The sequence below is a fragment of the Tachyglossus aculeatus genome, chromosome 16 (assembly GCF_015852505.1).
Source record: "Tachyglossus aculeatus isolate mTacAcu1 chromosome 16, mTacAcu1.pri, whole genome shotgun sequence".
Taxonomy (NCBI): Eukaryota; Metazoa; Chordata; class Mammalia; order Monotremata; family Tachyglossidae; genus Tachyglossus; species Tachyglossus aculeatus.
The window spans coordinates 37644455-37657501 of NC_052081.1; the positions used below are offsets into that span (position 1 = coordinate 37644455).

The 13047-nt window shown below is 54.3% G+C and overlaps 1 protein-coding gene across 1 annotated transcript; it reads left to right on the plus strand.

The window, feature by feature from the left end:
- The first annotated feature begins 244 nt into the window (after nt 1-244).
- On the plus strand, nt 245-11039 carry LOC119938481. The gene is made up of 8 exons (XM_038758320.1): nt 245-320; nt 712-766; nt 1832-2996; nt 3161-3313; nt 7912-8053; nt 8411-8547; nt 9290-9394; nt 10852-11039. The coding sequence occupies exons 1-8, from the start codon at nt 245-247 to the stop codon at nt 10972-10974; spliced, it is 1956 nt and encodes a 651-aa protein (XP_038614248.1). The 3' UTR covers nt 10975-11039.
- Nucleotides 11040-13047: the final 2008 nt, after the last annotated feature.

Here is a 13047-nt window from a genome sequence, read left to right on the forward strand (position 1 = left end):
CTGTGTGACCTCAGGCAAGTCACTTCAACCAACCACAAGGTCAAGCAACCACAAGGTTCCTCCCCTGCTGTTCCCGGAGCAAAGGCAGACACATAAACACACACCTCCCTCCCCCACCATCCCCGCTGGCTGGTTTGCACTTGTCTGAGGCATTTTCTACCTCCTCAATTTGCGATTGTTTCTCCCATGCCCACCCATCTCTAGCAGGCCAGGGGCAGACGCTTGGAGCTCCAGAGCCGCAGGAATGAGCGATTCTCGGCTGCCCCGCAGCGTGCACTGCCACCCAGCCCAACTGCCAGGGGAACCACCTTTGGAAAGAGGTAATGAGCAATCCCTGCCCCTCTCCTTCCCAGTTCCCACCCCATCCTACCCAGTCAGCCTCCTGAGGTGTTTTGGGAGCACAGGGTTGAGCCCTGTTGGCTGGCCCCCAGGCACCATCCACCACACTGCACTCTCACCGGGCCCAGGACTCCTAGCCCTGAGCATCAGAAGCTGCCTGGACCCCTAGGGCAGGCCTGGCAGCGGTGTCCAAGAGGTAGGGAAGGGGAAATATGGGTGCTGCTACCTCTAGACCGTAAGCTTATTGAGGGCAGGGAACATGTCTTCCAACTCTATTATAAAGTACTCTCCCAAGCACTTAGTACAGTGTTCTGCACGTGGTGAGCACTCAACAAATAGCATTGATGATGACGTGGTGGCCTCTACTTGTAGGCCTGGAGGAGCTGAAGCTGGGTACCTGTGACAGAGAAGTGTCCGGATGCTATGAGTAAGTTGGAGCTTGACCGTTTGACACCCTCTTCTTTTCTTCACACTCCTCTCTTAGGAACAAGAATTTCCAAAGGCCTGGTGGGGGTGAGTGCTGCCCTTAGGTGGGAGGAGGAGGAAGATGAGCAGGAGTGTAAGGGGGCTGAACTGGAGCTGGTCAGGACTTAGGCTGGGGGAGGATACTAGTCTTGGGCGGTGGGTAGCAGGAAGCCAGCCGGCCAGCTGAATAACTGATGACCCCAGAATTTTTCTTGCTCTCTCTGGAGAGTGCACCCCAGTTCCAGGGGCTTGGTGATGGGGAGTGCTAATAAGTCCAGCGCTCTGAACAGTGCTTGGGACGTAGTAAGTGCTTAACAAGTACCATAAAAAAAAGACGTTCCAGCTCACCAGTCATCTGTCCAGATCCCTGTGAAACAGGTGGAGGGGAGGGTGCCACAAAGGTGAGCTGGCCTAGACCCTCCTACTGTAAGACGACAACCGTCAGCACTCTGGAAATGTCTCCTGAGCCTGGGTGGGAAGCAAAATCAGCTGGGAAATTGGTTGGGGCAGGAAAAGGGCCCATCAAGGAGAGGCCCCAGTCTCCCTTTCGCAGGTTGGTTTCTCTCCCAGTTTTTTTCCATTTTGTGTCATTTTTTCTAATGGTACTTGTTAAGTGCTTACTATATGCCAGGCACTCTACTAAGCGCTGGAGTAGACATAAAATAATCAGGTCGGACACAATCCCTGTCCCACTTGGAGCTTCAAGTCTAAGTCGGAGAGAGAAAGAAAAGAAAGTCAGAGAAGCAGCGTGGCTCAGTGGAAAAGAGCGTGGGCTTTGGGGTCAGAGGTCATGGGTTCAAATCCTGGCGCCACCAATTGTCAGGTGTGTGACTGGGCAAGTCACTTCACTTCTCTGGGTCTCAGTTCCCTCATCTGGGGATGAAGACTGTGAGCCCCCCGTGGGACAACCTGATCACTTTGTAACCTCCCCAGCGCTTAGAACAGTGCTTTGCACATAGTAAGCGCTTAATAAATGCCATCCAAAAAAATCTCAGTTCACCAAGGCCTGCTCTGCCTTTCCCTCCAGAGGCCCCAGGAACTGCAGCCAAGAACTCAGAGAGGGACCACATCCCCCTGCTCCAACCTGGGACTCCCCCCACCAAGACGCCCTGGAGAAGCCGGTCCAGCATCCGGGTTCCCCCGTGACCACGGCGAGTGCCAGGGAACTAAGCGCTGTGCTGCTGCCCTCCGGTGTCACTCAGTGCCACAACCCCACCCTGCTGACAGCCGTCCGCCAGAGCGCCACCCCGCCTTCCTTGGCCCCTGCCTGTCGGGACAAGGGGGACCCAGAGCTCTACCCCACTCCAGGACAGTCATATCCCAACAAGGCCCTGAGCCTGACCTCCACTCTGCCCTTTAGCCTTGGCACCAGATGCCGGAGCGGCGTCCCCGAGCCCCTGCAGTTGCCCCGGAGGGAGCCAGCCCCACGCAGGCTGGTGGGGAGTCCCTGGGGCTGGGACTGCTCCTGGACCCCCACCCTGGGATCCCCATGCCAAGAAGCCCCCAACACGGGCACTAAACCAGGGCTGGAAGTCTGGCTGGTCCCCAGTGCCCCCAAGGTGCTGCCCTCCAGGGCTCCACTAGACAGTCAGAGCCCTGGGGCCTGGCTCCAGGATGCGGGCCCAGCAGAGTTGGGCCTGAGAGAGCGGAAAGGCCCCGCGGTGACTGAGGCAGCCATGGCTGGTAGGCCGAGTCAGGGCTCTGCCCTCAAAGGGGAGGGACTGGAAGGGCTGAGTTTGGGCAGTCTCCTGCTACCCAAGCAGGACTGCCGGTGCCCAAGCCCCTGGGAGGAGGCTGGAACCCCCACAGTGGGTGAGGGGCCAGAGCCACAGAGGCCAGAAAAGAAGGGACCGGGGAGGGGGCGGGAAGGGATGGACCAAGGCTGCAATCCCAAGCCAGGGGATGCTGATGGGCATGAGCCCTGGCCAACTGGCACAGGCTGCCAAGTCAGCCGGGAGACTCTCGGTGCCTCTTGCCAAGTCCCGGAGTCCTGGCCCCAGGTCGGCTGCCACACGACTCCGGTGGAGGACAGCTATGGGCGATGGGTGCACGAGGAGGGCTGTGCGCTGCTGGAGCGGCTGAGGCGACTCTTCCTGGACGACGAGGGGCAACACCTGGCTCTGCTGGACTCTGGACTGGCTCTGGCCTGTCTGCAGGAGAGCCAAACCCCAGGGGTCACTTTTCTCACCATGGTGAGTCCCCATCAGGTCCGCCACCTCCCCGGAACCAGAGCCACCTCCTCCAACATCTGTCACCTCTGTTCAGCCGTGGCCCATCTCAGCCCCATCTTAGCCCCCCTCAGCCATGTCTCAGCCCCATCTTGGCCCCCTCACTCATGCCTCCACCCCCTCTACAGCGCAATGGCAGAAAGCTGGGCATGACCTTCCCCAGCTCCAAGCTCTTCCTCTACTACACCCTGGACCTGCACTTCTACGTCACCGACCAGCTCAGCAGCCACTGGTTCCGGGTGCGAGACCGCATCACCCAGGAGCAGATGCTGATGAAAAAGGTAAAGGTTTTCCCTTGCCCCTCCCAATGCTCCCTTCTCTCTCATCCTCTTTCCTGAGCTCCGCTCCCCCACACACCATCACCTGGTTCAATTCTCCCACCCCACCCACCATCACCTGGTTCAATTCTCCCACCCCACCCCACTTCAGAGGGTCACACACCCCATTTCCAGAAAGGCAAACAACCCCACAGCCACGCCCAGGATACAAGACCCCAGACTCCCTAACACTTCATTCATTCATTATATTGAGCACTTACTGTGTGCAGAGCCCTGTACTATAACAATAAAATATACAATATTGTACAATAGAATAATAAACAGATACATTCCCTGCCCAAAATGAGCTTACAGTCAGTGGGGGGGAGACAAGCTGCTCTGCCTCAGTTTGCCAGGAAGAGGCCTCCAGGGTCCTGAGACAGTCCTCCCCAACCTTTGCCAGCTCAGAGCAGAGGAGGTGGTCCTGGGGGGCATCCCTAAGGCTTGGCCAGGGCTCAGCGAAGGCCTGCATGAAGTCTCACCAAGTCCCCTCGTTGGTGGAGGGAGGGAAGAAAGATGAGGAGGGCGGAGGTAAGCGAGGAGGCTCTTTCCACATGCTCTTGCTGGCTGTGAGTCTGATGATCCTGAAAATTAAAAATCCAGGAAGACCCAGGAGCCAAGGCAGGGCACCAGCTCCAATCCCTGCCTTAACTTCTCTCTCTTCCCCCCACTCTGCCAGGTCCTCTCCTCCTCCCCACCCCCTCTCCAACCCTTTCCCCTCCATGTCCCAGGCCACCTCTGCCACACTTCCAAGGCCCCAAGCAGCCACAGAAGGAGCCTTTCCTTGCCCCATTCCCCCTAGCTGACCTCTCAGGTCTCCATCTGTTTGGGTCTGGGGGGAAATCAATGGGGATTATTCCACCTATCTGACTGGAAAACTGAGGCCGAGAGAAAAGCAGGCAGTAGAAAGGCGACTAGGGAGGAGAGAAGGGGAAAAGAAGTGAGGTCCCTATGTGAGTTAGTCCCACACCAACGCCTGATCCTACGAGAGAATGAGGGACCCATTCTTTGATCCCTAAATGGTGTCTGGGAATACCAGACAAATGACTCGACTCTGGAGTTATCCTGAGAGTCTGGAATCGAGGGGGCTGCGGCATCTCGTGTGAGGGCCCACTCCCAGACCCCAGAAGTTCCCCTGACACATCTGTTCGGGCTGAGAGGGACCATACCGTGTGGAGGCGGGAAAGCGGGAGGGACGGTTGACCCTTGGAGGAACCTCCGGGATCCTTCCCGATTCTGGGAACCAGGCTTTGGGCTGGAGGGAGGAGAAGAGGGGCGACCCACTGCAAAGGTCTGAGGCTGTTCCCAGACCCCGGGGGGCGGTGGGGGGATACAGGCTCAGCATTGGGTGGGTTGGGGGTCGCGGCCGGAGCCCAGGTCCTCGGGTCGGGGGTCCTCCTCTGGGTGGGCCTCTAGCCGGCCCGCTTCACCTTTAAGAGCTTGGCGGCGCCTGCCTTCCGTTAAATCTCCAGCCAGTTGCCGGAGTCAGACTTCAGCGGCCATCAATAGCGCGCGGTTAATTAATTTGATGGGAACAGCAGGGACCGCCGTTTGCATTTAGTGAAGTTCCAGGAACTTCCAACCTCATCTTCATAATTGGCCTCATAAATTGTAAGAAAGAGAGAAATCAGCAAAGCAGGAGAGGGGAAGAAGGAGAGAGGGAGCGGGAGAGAGGAGTGCAGCAGCTCCATTTGGGTCCTTATTTAATTTTATTGCTGAAATTCATCTTTTTAGCCTCCTCCAGCAGCCGCTCTCCCCGCTGTATTTGCCTAATCATGATAAATTAATATTCATTTTCCGCCTCTTATTCGGCACTCGCTCCGCAGAGGGAGGGAGGTTACTTATGTTTCCCCCCTCTCCCCCTCTCCCCTTCTGCCTTGTCTCAGCAGCCAGGCTCGGGTTGGCTCTCCCCGTGATTAGTTCTTTAAAATATTTACTCATGAATATTAAGCACCATCATTAACATGCAAACCTGCTGACATCCCCCAGCCTAATAGACCTCATTAGTCCTCCACCCTCTCAGGCCCCGGGAAAAGGCTGCTGAGCTGGGGGGAAGATGCCTTGGTAATTAAAAACTGAGCTGCTTGGAGTGGGTGGTGATTAAAGCCCTGGCCTCTCCCTTTCCCCTGGCCCCCCACCAGTCTGACTCCCAGTCTGGCCCCCCGGCCTGGGCCAGTGGGGACGGCTGGGGTGGGCACCAAATCGGTTTCCTGCCCAGTTTCCCCACAGGACTGGCACTGGTATCTCCCTCCCCTAACCCCACCACACCACTTAGGAAGTTATACTCGCCTCATCATCATCTACATCATCGTAACAACAACAACAATAATAATAATAAATAATAATCATTCATTCAATCGTATTTATTGAGCACTTACTGTGTGCAGAGCACTGTACTAAGCGCTTGGGAAGTACAAGTTGGCAGCGTATAGAGACGGTCCCTACCCAACAGCGGGCTCACAGTCTAGAAGGGGGAGACAGACAACAAAACAAAACATTAACAAAATAAATAGAATATATATATGTACAAGTAAATAGAGTAATAAATACGTACAAACATATATACAGGTGCTGTGGGGAGAGGAAGGAGGTAAGGCGGGGGGATGGGGAGGGGGAGGAGGGGGAGAAGAAGGAGGGGGCTCAGTCTGGGAAGGCCTCCTGGAGGAGGTGAGCTCTCTGTAGGGCTTTGAAGGGAGGAAGAGAGCTAGCTTGGCGGATGTGTGGTGGGAGGGCATTCCAGGCCAGGGGGAGGACTAAGCATGTACCATCCCAGTGCATAGAACAGTGCTTTGCACATAGTAAGCGCTTAACAAATGCCAACATTATTATTATTATGTGCCAAGCGCTGTACTAAAGCCTGGGGTAGATTCAAGATAATCGACACAGTTCCCGCCCCACAGTCTAAGGGGGAGGGAGAACAGGTATTGAACCCCCATTTTAAAGATGAGGGAATTAAGCCACAGAGAAGTTTCATGACTTGCCAAAGATCACACGGCAGACAAGTGGTAGAACCAGGTCCCCTGATACCAAGCCTGTGCTCTGTCCATTACCTCACCCTGCTTCCCTTCCCTGTAATTTATTTTAATGTCTGTCCTCCACTAGATAGTAAACTCCTTGGGAGCAGGGATCATGTTCATTCATTCAATCGTACTTATTGATCGCCTACCGTGTGCAAAGCTGCACCTACCTACTCTGTGGTCATTCATTCATTCAATCATACTTATTGAGTGTCTACTGTATGCAGAGCCCTGTACTAGGCGTTTGGAAAGTACAATTCAGCAATAAAGAGACAATCCCTGCCCACACTGGGCTTACTGTCTAGAAGGAGGAAGACAGACATCAAAACAAGTAAACAGGCAACAATATAAATAAATAGAATTATAGATATATATATACAGCAAAACAAGTAAACAGGCAGCAAAATAAATAGAATTATAGCTATATACATAAGTGCTGTGGGGCAGGAGAGGGAAGGAAAAGCAAAGGGAGCGAGTTGAGGTGATGCGGAAGGAGGGGAGCTGAGGAAAAGGGGGGTTTGATCTGGGAAGGCCTCTTGGAGGAGGTGAGCTTTCTTTAGGGCTTTGAAGGAGGGGAGAGAGATTGTTTGGTGGATTTGAGGGGGAAGAGCATTCCAGGACAGAGGTAGGACGTGGGCCAGGGCTCGGTGGCGGGACAGGTGAGATCGAGGCATAGTGAGAAGGTTAGCACCAGAGAAGTGGAGTGTGCGGGCTGGGATGTAGAAAGAGAGAAGGGAGGTGAGGTAAGAAGGGGCAAGGTGGTGGAAAGCTTTGAAGCTAATAGTGAGAAGTTTATGGTCGATACAGAGGTTGATAGGGAACCACTGAAGATTGTTGAGCGGGGGGGGGGGGGGCGGGGGGGAGTGATGTGCCCTGAACATTTCTGTAGAAAAATAATCCGGGCAGCAGAGTGAAGTATGGACTGAAGTTGAGAGAGGCAGGAGGTTGGGAGGTCAGTAAGGAGGCTGATGCAGTAATCCAGTCAGGACAGGATGAGTGATTGTACTAACGTGGTAGCAGTTTGGATGGTCATACTCTCCCAACTGTTTAGCACAGGGCACTGCATAGAGTAAGTGCTCAATAAATCCCATTGATTGGCAACTGAATGATCAGAGCTCCGCATTCCTTGCCCCTCACTGCCAGCCCTGTCACTCCCCAGCATTTCAATTCCCCAAGCTCTATCTTCAGCCTTGGTGTCTGCTTATATTGTAGCTACCTTGACACATACAAAAGAGCTTAACAAGTACTGTTATTTGTTGTTATTATTACTATTATTATTGTTGTTATTATTCCTCTTGTCTGAAAGCTCTCTGAGGGCAGGGATCATGTCTACCAATTCTATTGATTGTACTCTCCCAAGAATTTAGTACAGTGCTCTGGATGCAGCTCAATAAATACCATCGATTGGTTGATTGATTGGAAACTCCTTAGGGGCCCCCAGCTCCCCCTCCTCACTCCCCAAGTCCTTTCAGCCACACATGCTCACCATTTCCTGATACTGTCTTTCTCTTTCCTTTTTCTTTTGTGCTGTCTCCATCTTCCCAGGTGCCAGTGGTCTCCGACTGGCAGAAGCTGCTCCATCACTTCCTCTTCCTTCCCCCCGCCCCGTGGCTACCGGTTCCCTACGCCGTCCTCTATGACCGGAATGGCTCCATCCTGTACCTGATGGAGGACCCAGGGGTGCTGGGTAACAGGGTTGGAGGGGAGTGGGGACCGGGGGTGGGGGGAAGGGAGCTGTCGTGAGGGAATGGAGGACAGGGAAGACGTCTCGGTCCTCTCAGATGTGCCCTTTCTCCCCCAGATTATCCCCAGTTATGAGGGGAGGAGGTACTCCCTCCGGAAGCAGAGAGGTGAGGAGGCCCATCCAGGGAGGCTGAGAAGGGCCTTCCCCAACCACTCACCCAGTACGAGCCTGGAGGAGCCCCCTGAGGAGGCCCCAAGTTGTCTTAGGATTCCCTGAGTCACTATTTAAACAGAAGGGCCGGGGGCTTGTGGCATCCAGGACCCCCGCCCCCTCACCCTGTCATGCCCTCTCCTCCCCCAGCCGTCGGGAAGCCCCCAGAGAGGCTGCACCTCGACCAATGGACTCGCATGCTGGAGGCCCTGAGCTTTTTGCGCTTCTGCCAACGCCGGGGCTTGCAGCTCGGTGACGTGGCCTCTGCCCTGCTCCACACCCACCAGGTACCATCCACGCCATCTCCCCGGGGCCCGGAGGGGCAGCCAGGACACAGGCTTCTCAACTGCTCCCCTGTTCGGCTACATCCCTGCTTGTGCTCTCCACTCTTTCCCAAGAGGCCGGCTATTGTCAGTCGGCCAAGCTCTCCCACCCTGGCATCACTGTCCTCTAGTCCAGATAACTTCCCCAGGACCCATTCCTTCTTCAGATCACTGCAGTCAGCAATGCCCTCCCCTGGGACCTCCCAGATAAAGCCCTCCCACCTGCTCACTGGCCTCTGGTCGCTGGCTGATTTGGGGTTGATTGGCTAGGGAAGAGGTAGTGATTTATTACCTAGGCCACATTCCCTAGCAGTGGGGCTGGGGGAGCTAGAGAAGTCACTGTAGCCTGTGGGAGCTTCAGCTAATAGCCAGAGGGTGGGGATGAGGGTGGGTCAGTGGAAAAAGCATGGGCTTTGGAGTCAGAGGTGGTGGGTTCAAATGCCGGCTCTGCCAGTTGTCAGCTGTGTGACTTTGGGCAAGTCACTTAACTTCTCTGTGCTTCAGTGACCTCATCTGTAAAATGGAGATTAAAACTGTGAGCCCCACGTGGGACAACCTGATCACCTTGTAACCTCCCCAGCGCTTAGAACAGTGATTTACACATAGTAAGCGCTTAATAAATGCCATTATTATTATTATTATTATTATGACCCTTTCCTGGTGCCAAGAGAGGCCCCACTGACCTGTCATTCTTACCCCCATGTAGGGAGTCTGCTTTGACCCCAGTGGCCTGGCTGGCAGCGAGGGCCCCTGTGTCTTCAGGAAAGGCCTGCGGACCATCCTAGAGCTGCTGCTTCGGGGACCCCAACAGGTACCGGCCCCACCCCCTCCTCCCCAGCCCCTGGGACTCTGATTATTCTATTTATTTCATTTTGTTAATATGTTTTGTTTTGTTCTCTGTCTCCCCCTTCTAGACCGTGAGCTCACTGTTGGGTAGGGACCGTCTCTATATGTTGCCAACTTGTACTTCCCAAGCGCTTAGTACAGTGCTCTGCACACAGTAAGCGCTCAATAAATACGATTGAATGAATGAATGCTCCCACCTTACCCTGTCAGGGCTAGGGTGAAGTCAGGATGTCTACTAGGTGGGGGTGGGAGAGGAAAGACAGCAGGAGAGAAACAGTGTGTCCTAGTGGAAAAAGCATGGGAGTCACAGTGCCTGAGGTCTCCTCCTGCCTTCACCACTGACCTGCTGTGGGGCCTTGGGCAAGTCACTTAACTTCTCTGGGCCTCAGTTTCCTCATCAGTAAAATAGGGATTCAATACCTGTTCTCCCTCCTTCTAAGGCTGTGAGCCTTGTGTGGGACAGGGACTATGTCTGACCCAATTATTTTGCAATTACCCCAGCGCTTAGTACAGTGCTTGGCATATAGTAAGTGCTTAACAAATACCACGAGTATTATCATTATTATCATGAGGCACTCTGAGAACACACTCAGCTCAAGGACACCTCCCCACCAGGAAATGTGGGAGAATGGGCTAGGCAGGGTAGAGGGGAAGCAGTGTGGCACAGGCCTGGGAATCAGAGGACCTGGATTCTAGTCCCGGCTCTTCCACTTGTCTTTTGGGAGACCTTGGTCAAGCCACTTAACTTCTCTGTGCCTCAGTTCTCTCATCTGCAAAATGGGGATTCACTACCTATTCTCCCTCCTTAGACTGGGACCTCATGTGGGGCCCAAATATTTTGTGTCTACCCCAGCACTTAGTACAGTGCTTGGCACATAGTGAGCACTTAACAAATACTACAATTTTTAATATTATTATTCCCCCGGCCCCCACTCAAGTCAAGGCCAAAGCCTGTCCCTTCCCAGGGGAGGAGAGGACCTGGAGGAGAGGCAATCTGGAAGCTTCCAGCATCCCAGGACACAATTTCTCTAAGGGTTGTGAGGCCCGGGGGGAGAGACCCCATCTGTAGAGGCGCTGAATTCCAGAGGGGCGCGGGGCAAGCTGGGGGCCAAGGTGTGCACGTGTTTGCAGTTGTTCGGTTTGCCTGCTACAGCCCTGCCTGTGAGGCCCAGGGGTCCCATCAAGAGCACGGCCGTGTGCAGCAGCAGCACGGCCCATGGACTGTGGGAAGCTGAGGGGCTCGGGACCCCCTGAGTGCATCCCAGCAAAAACGAGCCCATCCGGATGTCAGATGCCCCCTTCCTCCACCCCCACTGCCCCAACATAGTACATGTGCTTACGCATGCAGGCACACACACACACGCACACTCTCTCGCATGCCCACGGCCCCCTCCTCTTACCGTGCGTCTTCTCACGTAGCAGGAGCCGTGGGCCTCGGAGGGCCTGGTGGACCTGGCATGTCAGTGGGTCGAGGAAGACTCTGGTCCTGCGGAAGCCCTGTGGAGGGCTGCATTCCCTGATGGCAATATCCCTGGCACCTCCTGAGGTGGGCAGGCCAAGCCCACCCCGTGGGCCAGTGCAGATTTAGCACTTTAGAGCAACAAAGCACTTTACGGTCACACTGGTGCTTGAAGACTTGGATTCTGAGCCCTGAAGACAGAATCGTGACCTCCCCACCCTGCCGGCCCATTTCACAGACGGGAAGCTGAGGCTTGGAGAAGGGGACTTTTTGCTGCTGGTGGGGAGGACTTGAGCATGGAACCCAAGAATTCTGTCTTCTCAGTCCCTGGCCCCAAAACTCTTGTAGACAGTGCCTTTGCCCCCCTCAGACTGTCCAAACAGCTTTCCATTGGGGGAGTGCTGGAGCCCCTCGAGGCCAACATTGGACTCCGACCCTCATCACAGTCCCCTATTGCCACCACCAGCGTGAAGCATGGTGGTCCTGGTGACCCACGGGGAAGGGATAGATAGGAAACGAGACCCTGGCCTCTCTGTTCCCCGGCCAGTGAGTGGACTTACCCTCACTGCTGAGCACCTGGGGCCGAGGAAGGGTCTCCTCAAGGGCAGAGAAGAGGAACCGGGCTGTTGGACTGACGACATTGCTGCTTTGATTTGTCAAAGTAAAAGGTCGGTCAGACCCTTCCGAACATGATGAGGGACCGGAAGGGCCACACTCCTAGCACAGAGAGGGGGGACCTCTGGCCTGGCCCGGACTGTGCAGGCCAGAAGGCCATGCCTGGGCACTGGTTGGGTCCCCCTGAGTGCTCCTGCATGTGACGCTCCCCTCCACCCTCACGGAGGGACTCTGGGCTCCAGGGGATGACCAGAGGAGACCACTTTTAAAAACCACCAGGGCCCAGGGCCGCGCAGACTCCAACCCCAATTTGGGACTTGGTCCTCTGCCTTCTTTTTTCTGCTCAGGTAGGAGTCTCCAGAGCACTGGGGAGCGGGGTAGGAATCACTGAAAGTAACCTGCTCCATCTCCATCCACTTTGGGACAGAACCTCCGACCCAGCCCTTAAGAAGTCACTTGATTTCTCCGGCTCTCACCGATCTCCAGAGGAGGGAATGCCATGGGGCCCCATCAAACGTGAAGTGGCTTTTAAACAACCTGGAATGTGGACTCAGATGTTTGTTTCAAATTTCCCCCTGGAAGGGGGGAACACGCTGAGCCAAGCAGATGGTGGACCTAAAATAAGAAAGTGAAACCCAGCAACTTTGCTCCCTGTTCAAGGGCTACAGGGCCATACTGGACTGGGGGTAGATTCTGGTTTGGACTGTCTTGGGGAGCAATGACCCCAATAAATAAGGGCATCTCAGGGTTTGGGCTTGTCAAATGGTGACTTTTTAAAAGCCTCATCCAGAAAACAGGTTTGATGCTTATGCCTGAGCTTTGAAAAATAAAGATGCCTCAACTGGGACTCAGTCAGTCAATCAATGACTTTTATTGAGCGATTACTTTTGGACAGAACTTGGGAGAGTTCTGTACAATAGAGTTGGTAGATGTGTTCCCTGCCCACAAGGAGCTTACAGTCTAGAGGAGGAAACAGATATTAAAATGAATTACAGAAAAGTGTGGAGGTGGGTGGCGGGGGTGAAGCTGATGGGTTTGGGTTGGACAGGAAGGGGACGGAGGGTGAGATGGGGTGAATAGGGCTGGAACAAGTTTGGAAAGCAGGGAAGAAATATACTGGGAAAAAGCAACTGACTGGTCTCCAGAGGACCAAGACCCTTTAAGGTTGCCCTAGCAGCTGAGTCTCTCACCCATCCATGGCGCTGCAGCTGACCTCAGTGTCTGGGATTTTGCCCATCAGCCTCCCTGCAAAGAGAGGGAAGCAGTGGAATTTGTCCCTCCTGCCCTTTCAGCCTACCTCAGGGCAGACACCACTTCCTTCTAGCCCCAAATATCAACCGACCTTCCGTCCAACTCAAGTGAGGTTCAGGAAGCAGAATTAAAAAGGCAATCACTCCGTTCTGCTCCTCGAGCCCCATCTGTAATCATAATAGTAATAAAAAGTAATCGTATTTGTTAAGCTCTTACTATGAGCCAAGCTAAGAGATAGGGAGGACAGGTATTTTATCCCCATAATAATAATGATGGTAATAATGATGGTGTTT

Bases quoted from the DNA above. Each gene is read 5' to 3' on its own strand.
- LOC119938481 (XM_038758320.1), top strand. From the start codon at position 245: ATGAGCGATTCTCGGCTGCCCCGCAGCGTGCACTGCCACCCAGCCCAA. The intron at 3,314-7,911 runs GTAAAGGTTTTC...CCATCTTCCCAG, and splicing joins AGCAGATGCTGATGAAAAAG to GTGCCAGTGGTCTCCGACTG. The intron at 8,054-8,410 runs GTAACAGGGTTG...CTCCTCCCCCAG, and splicing joins GGAGGACCCAGGGGTGCTGG to CCGTCGGGAAGCCCCCAGAG.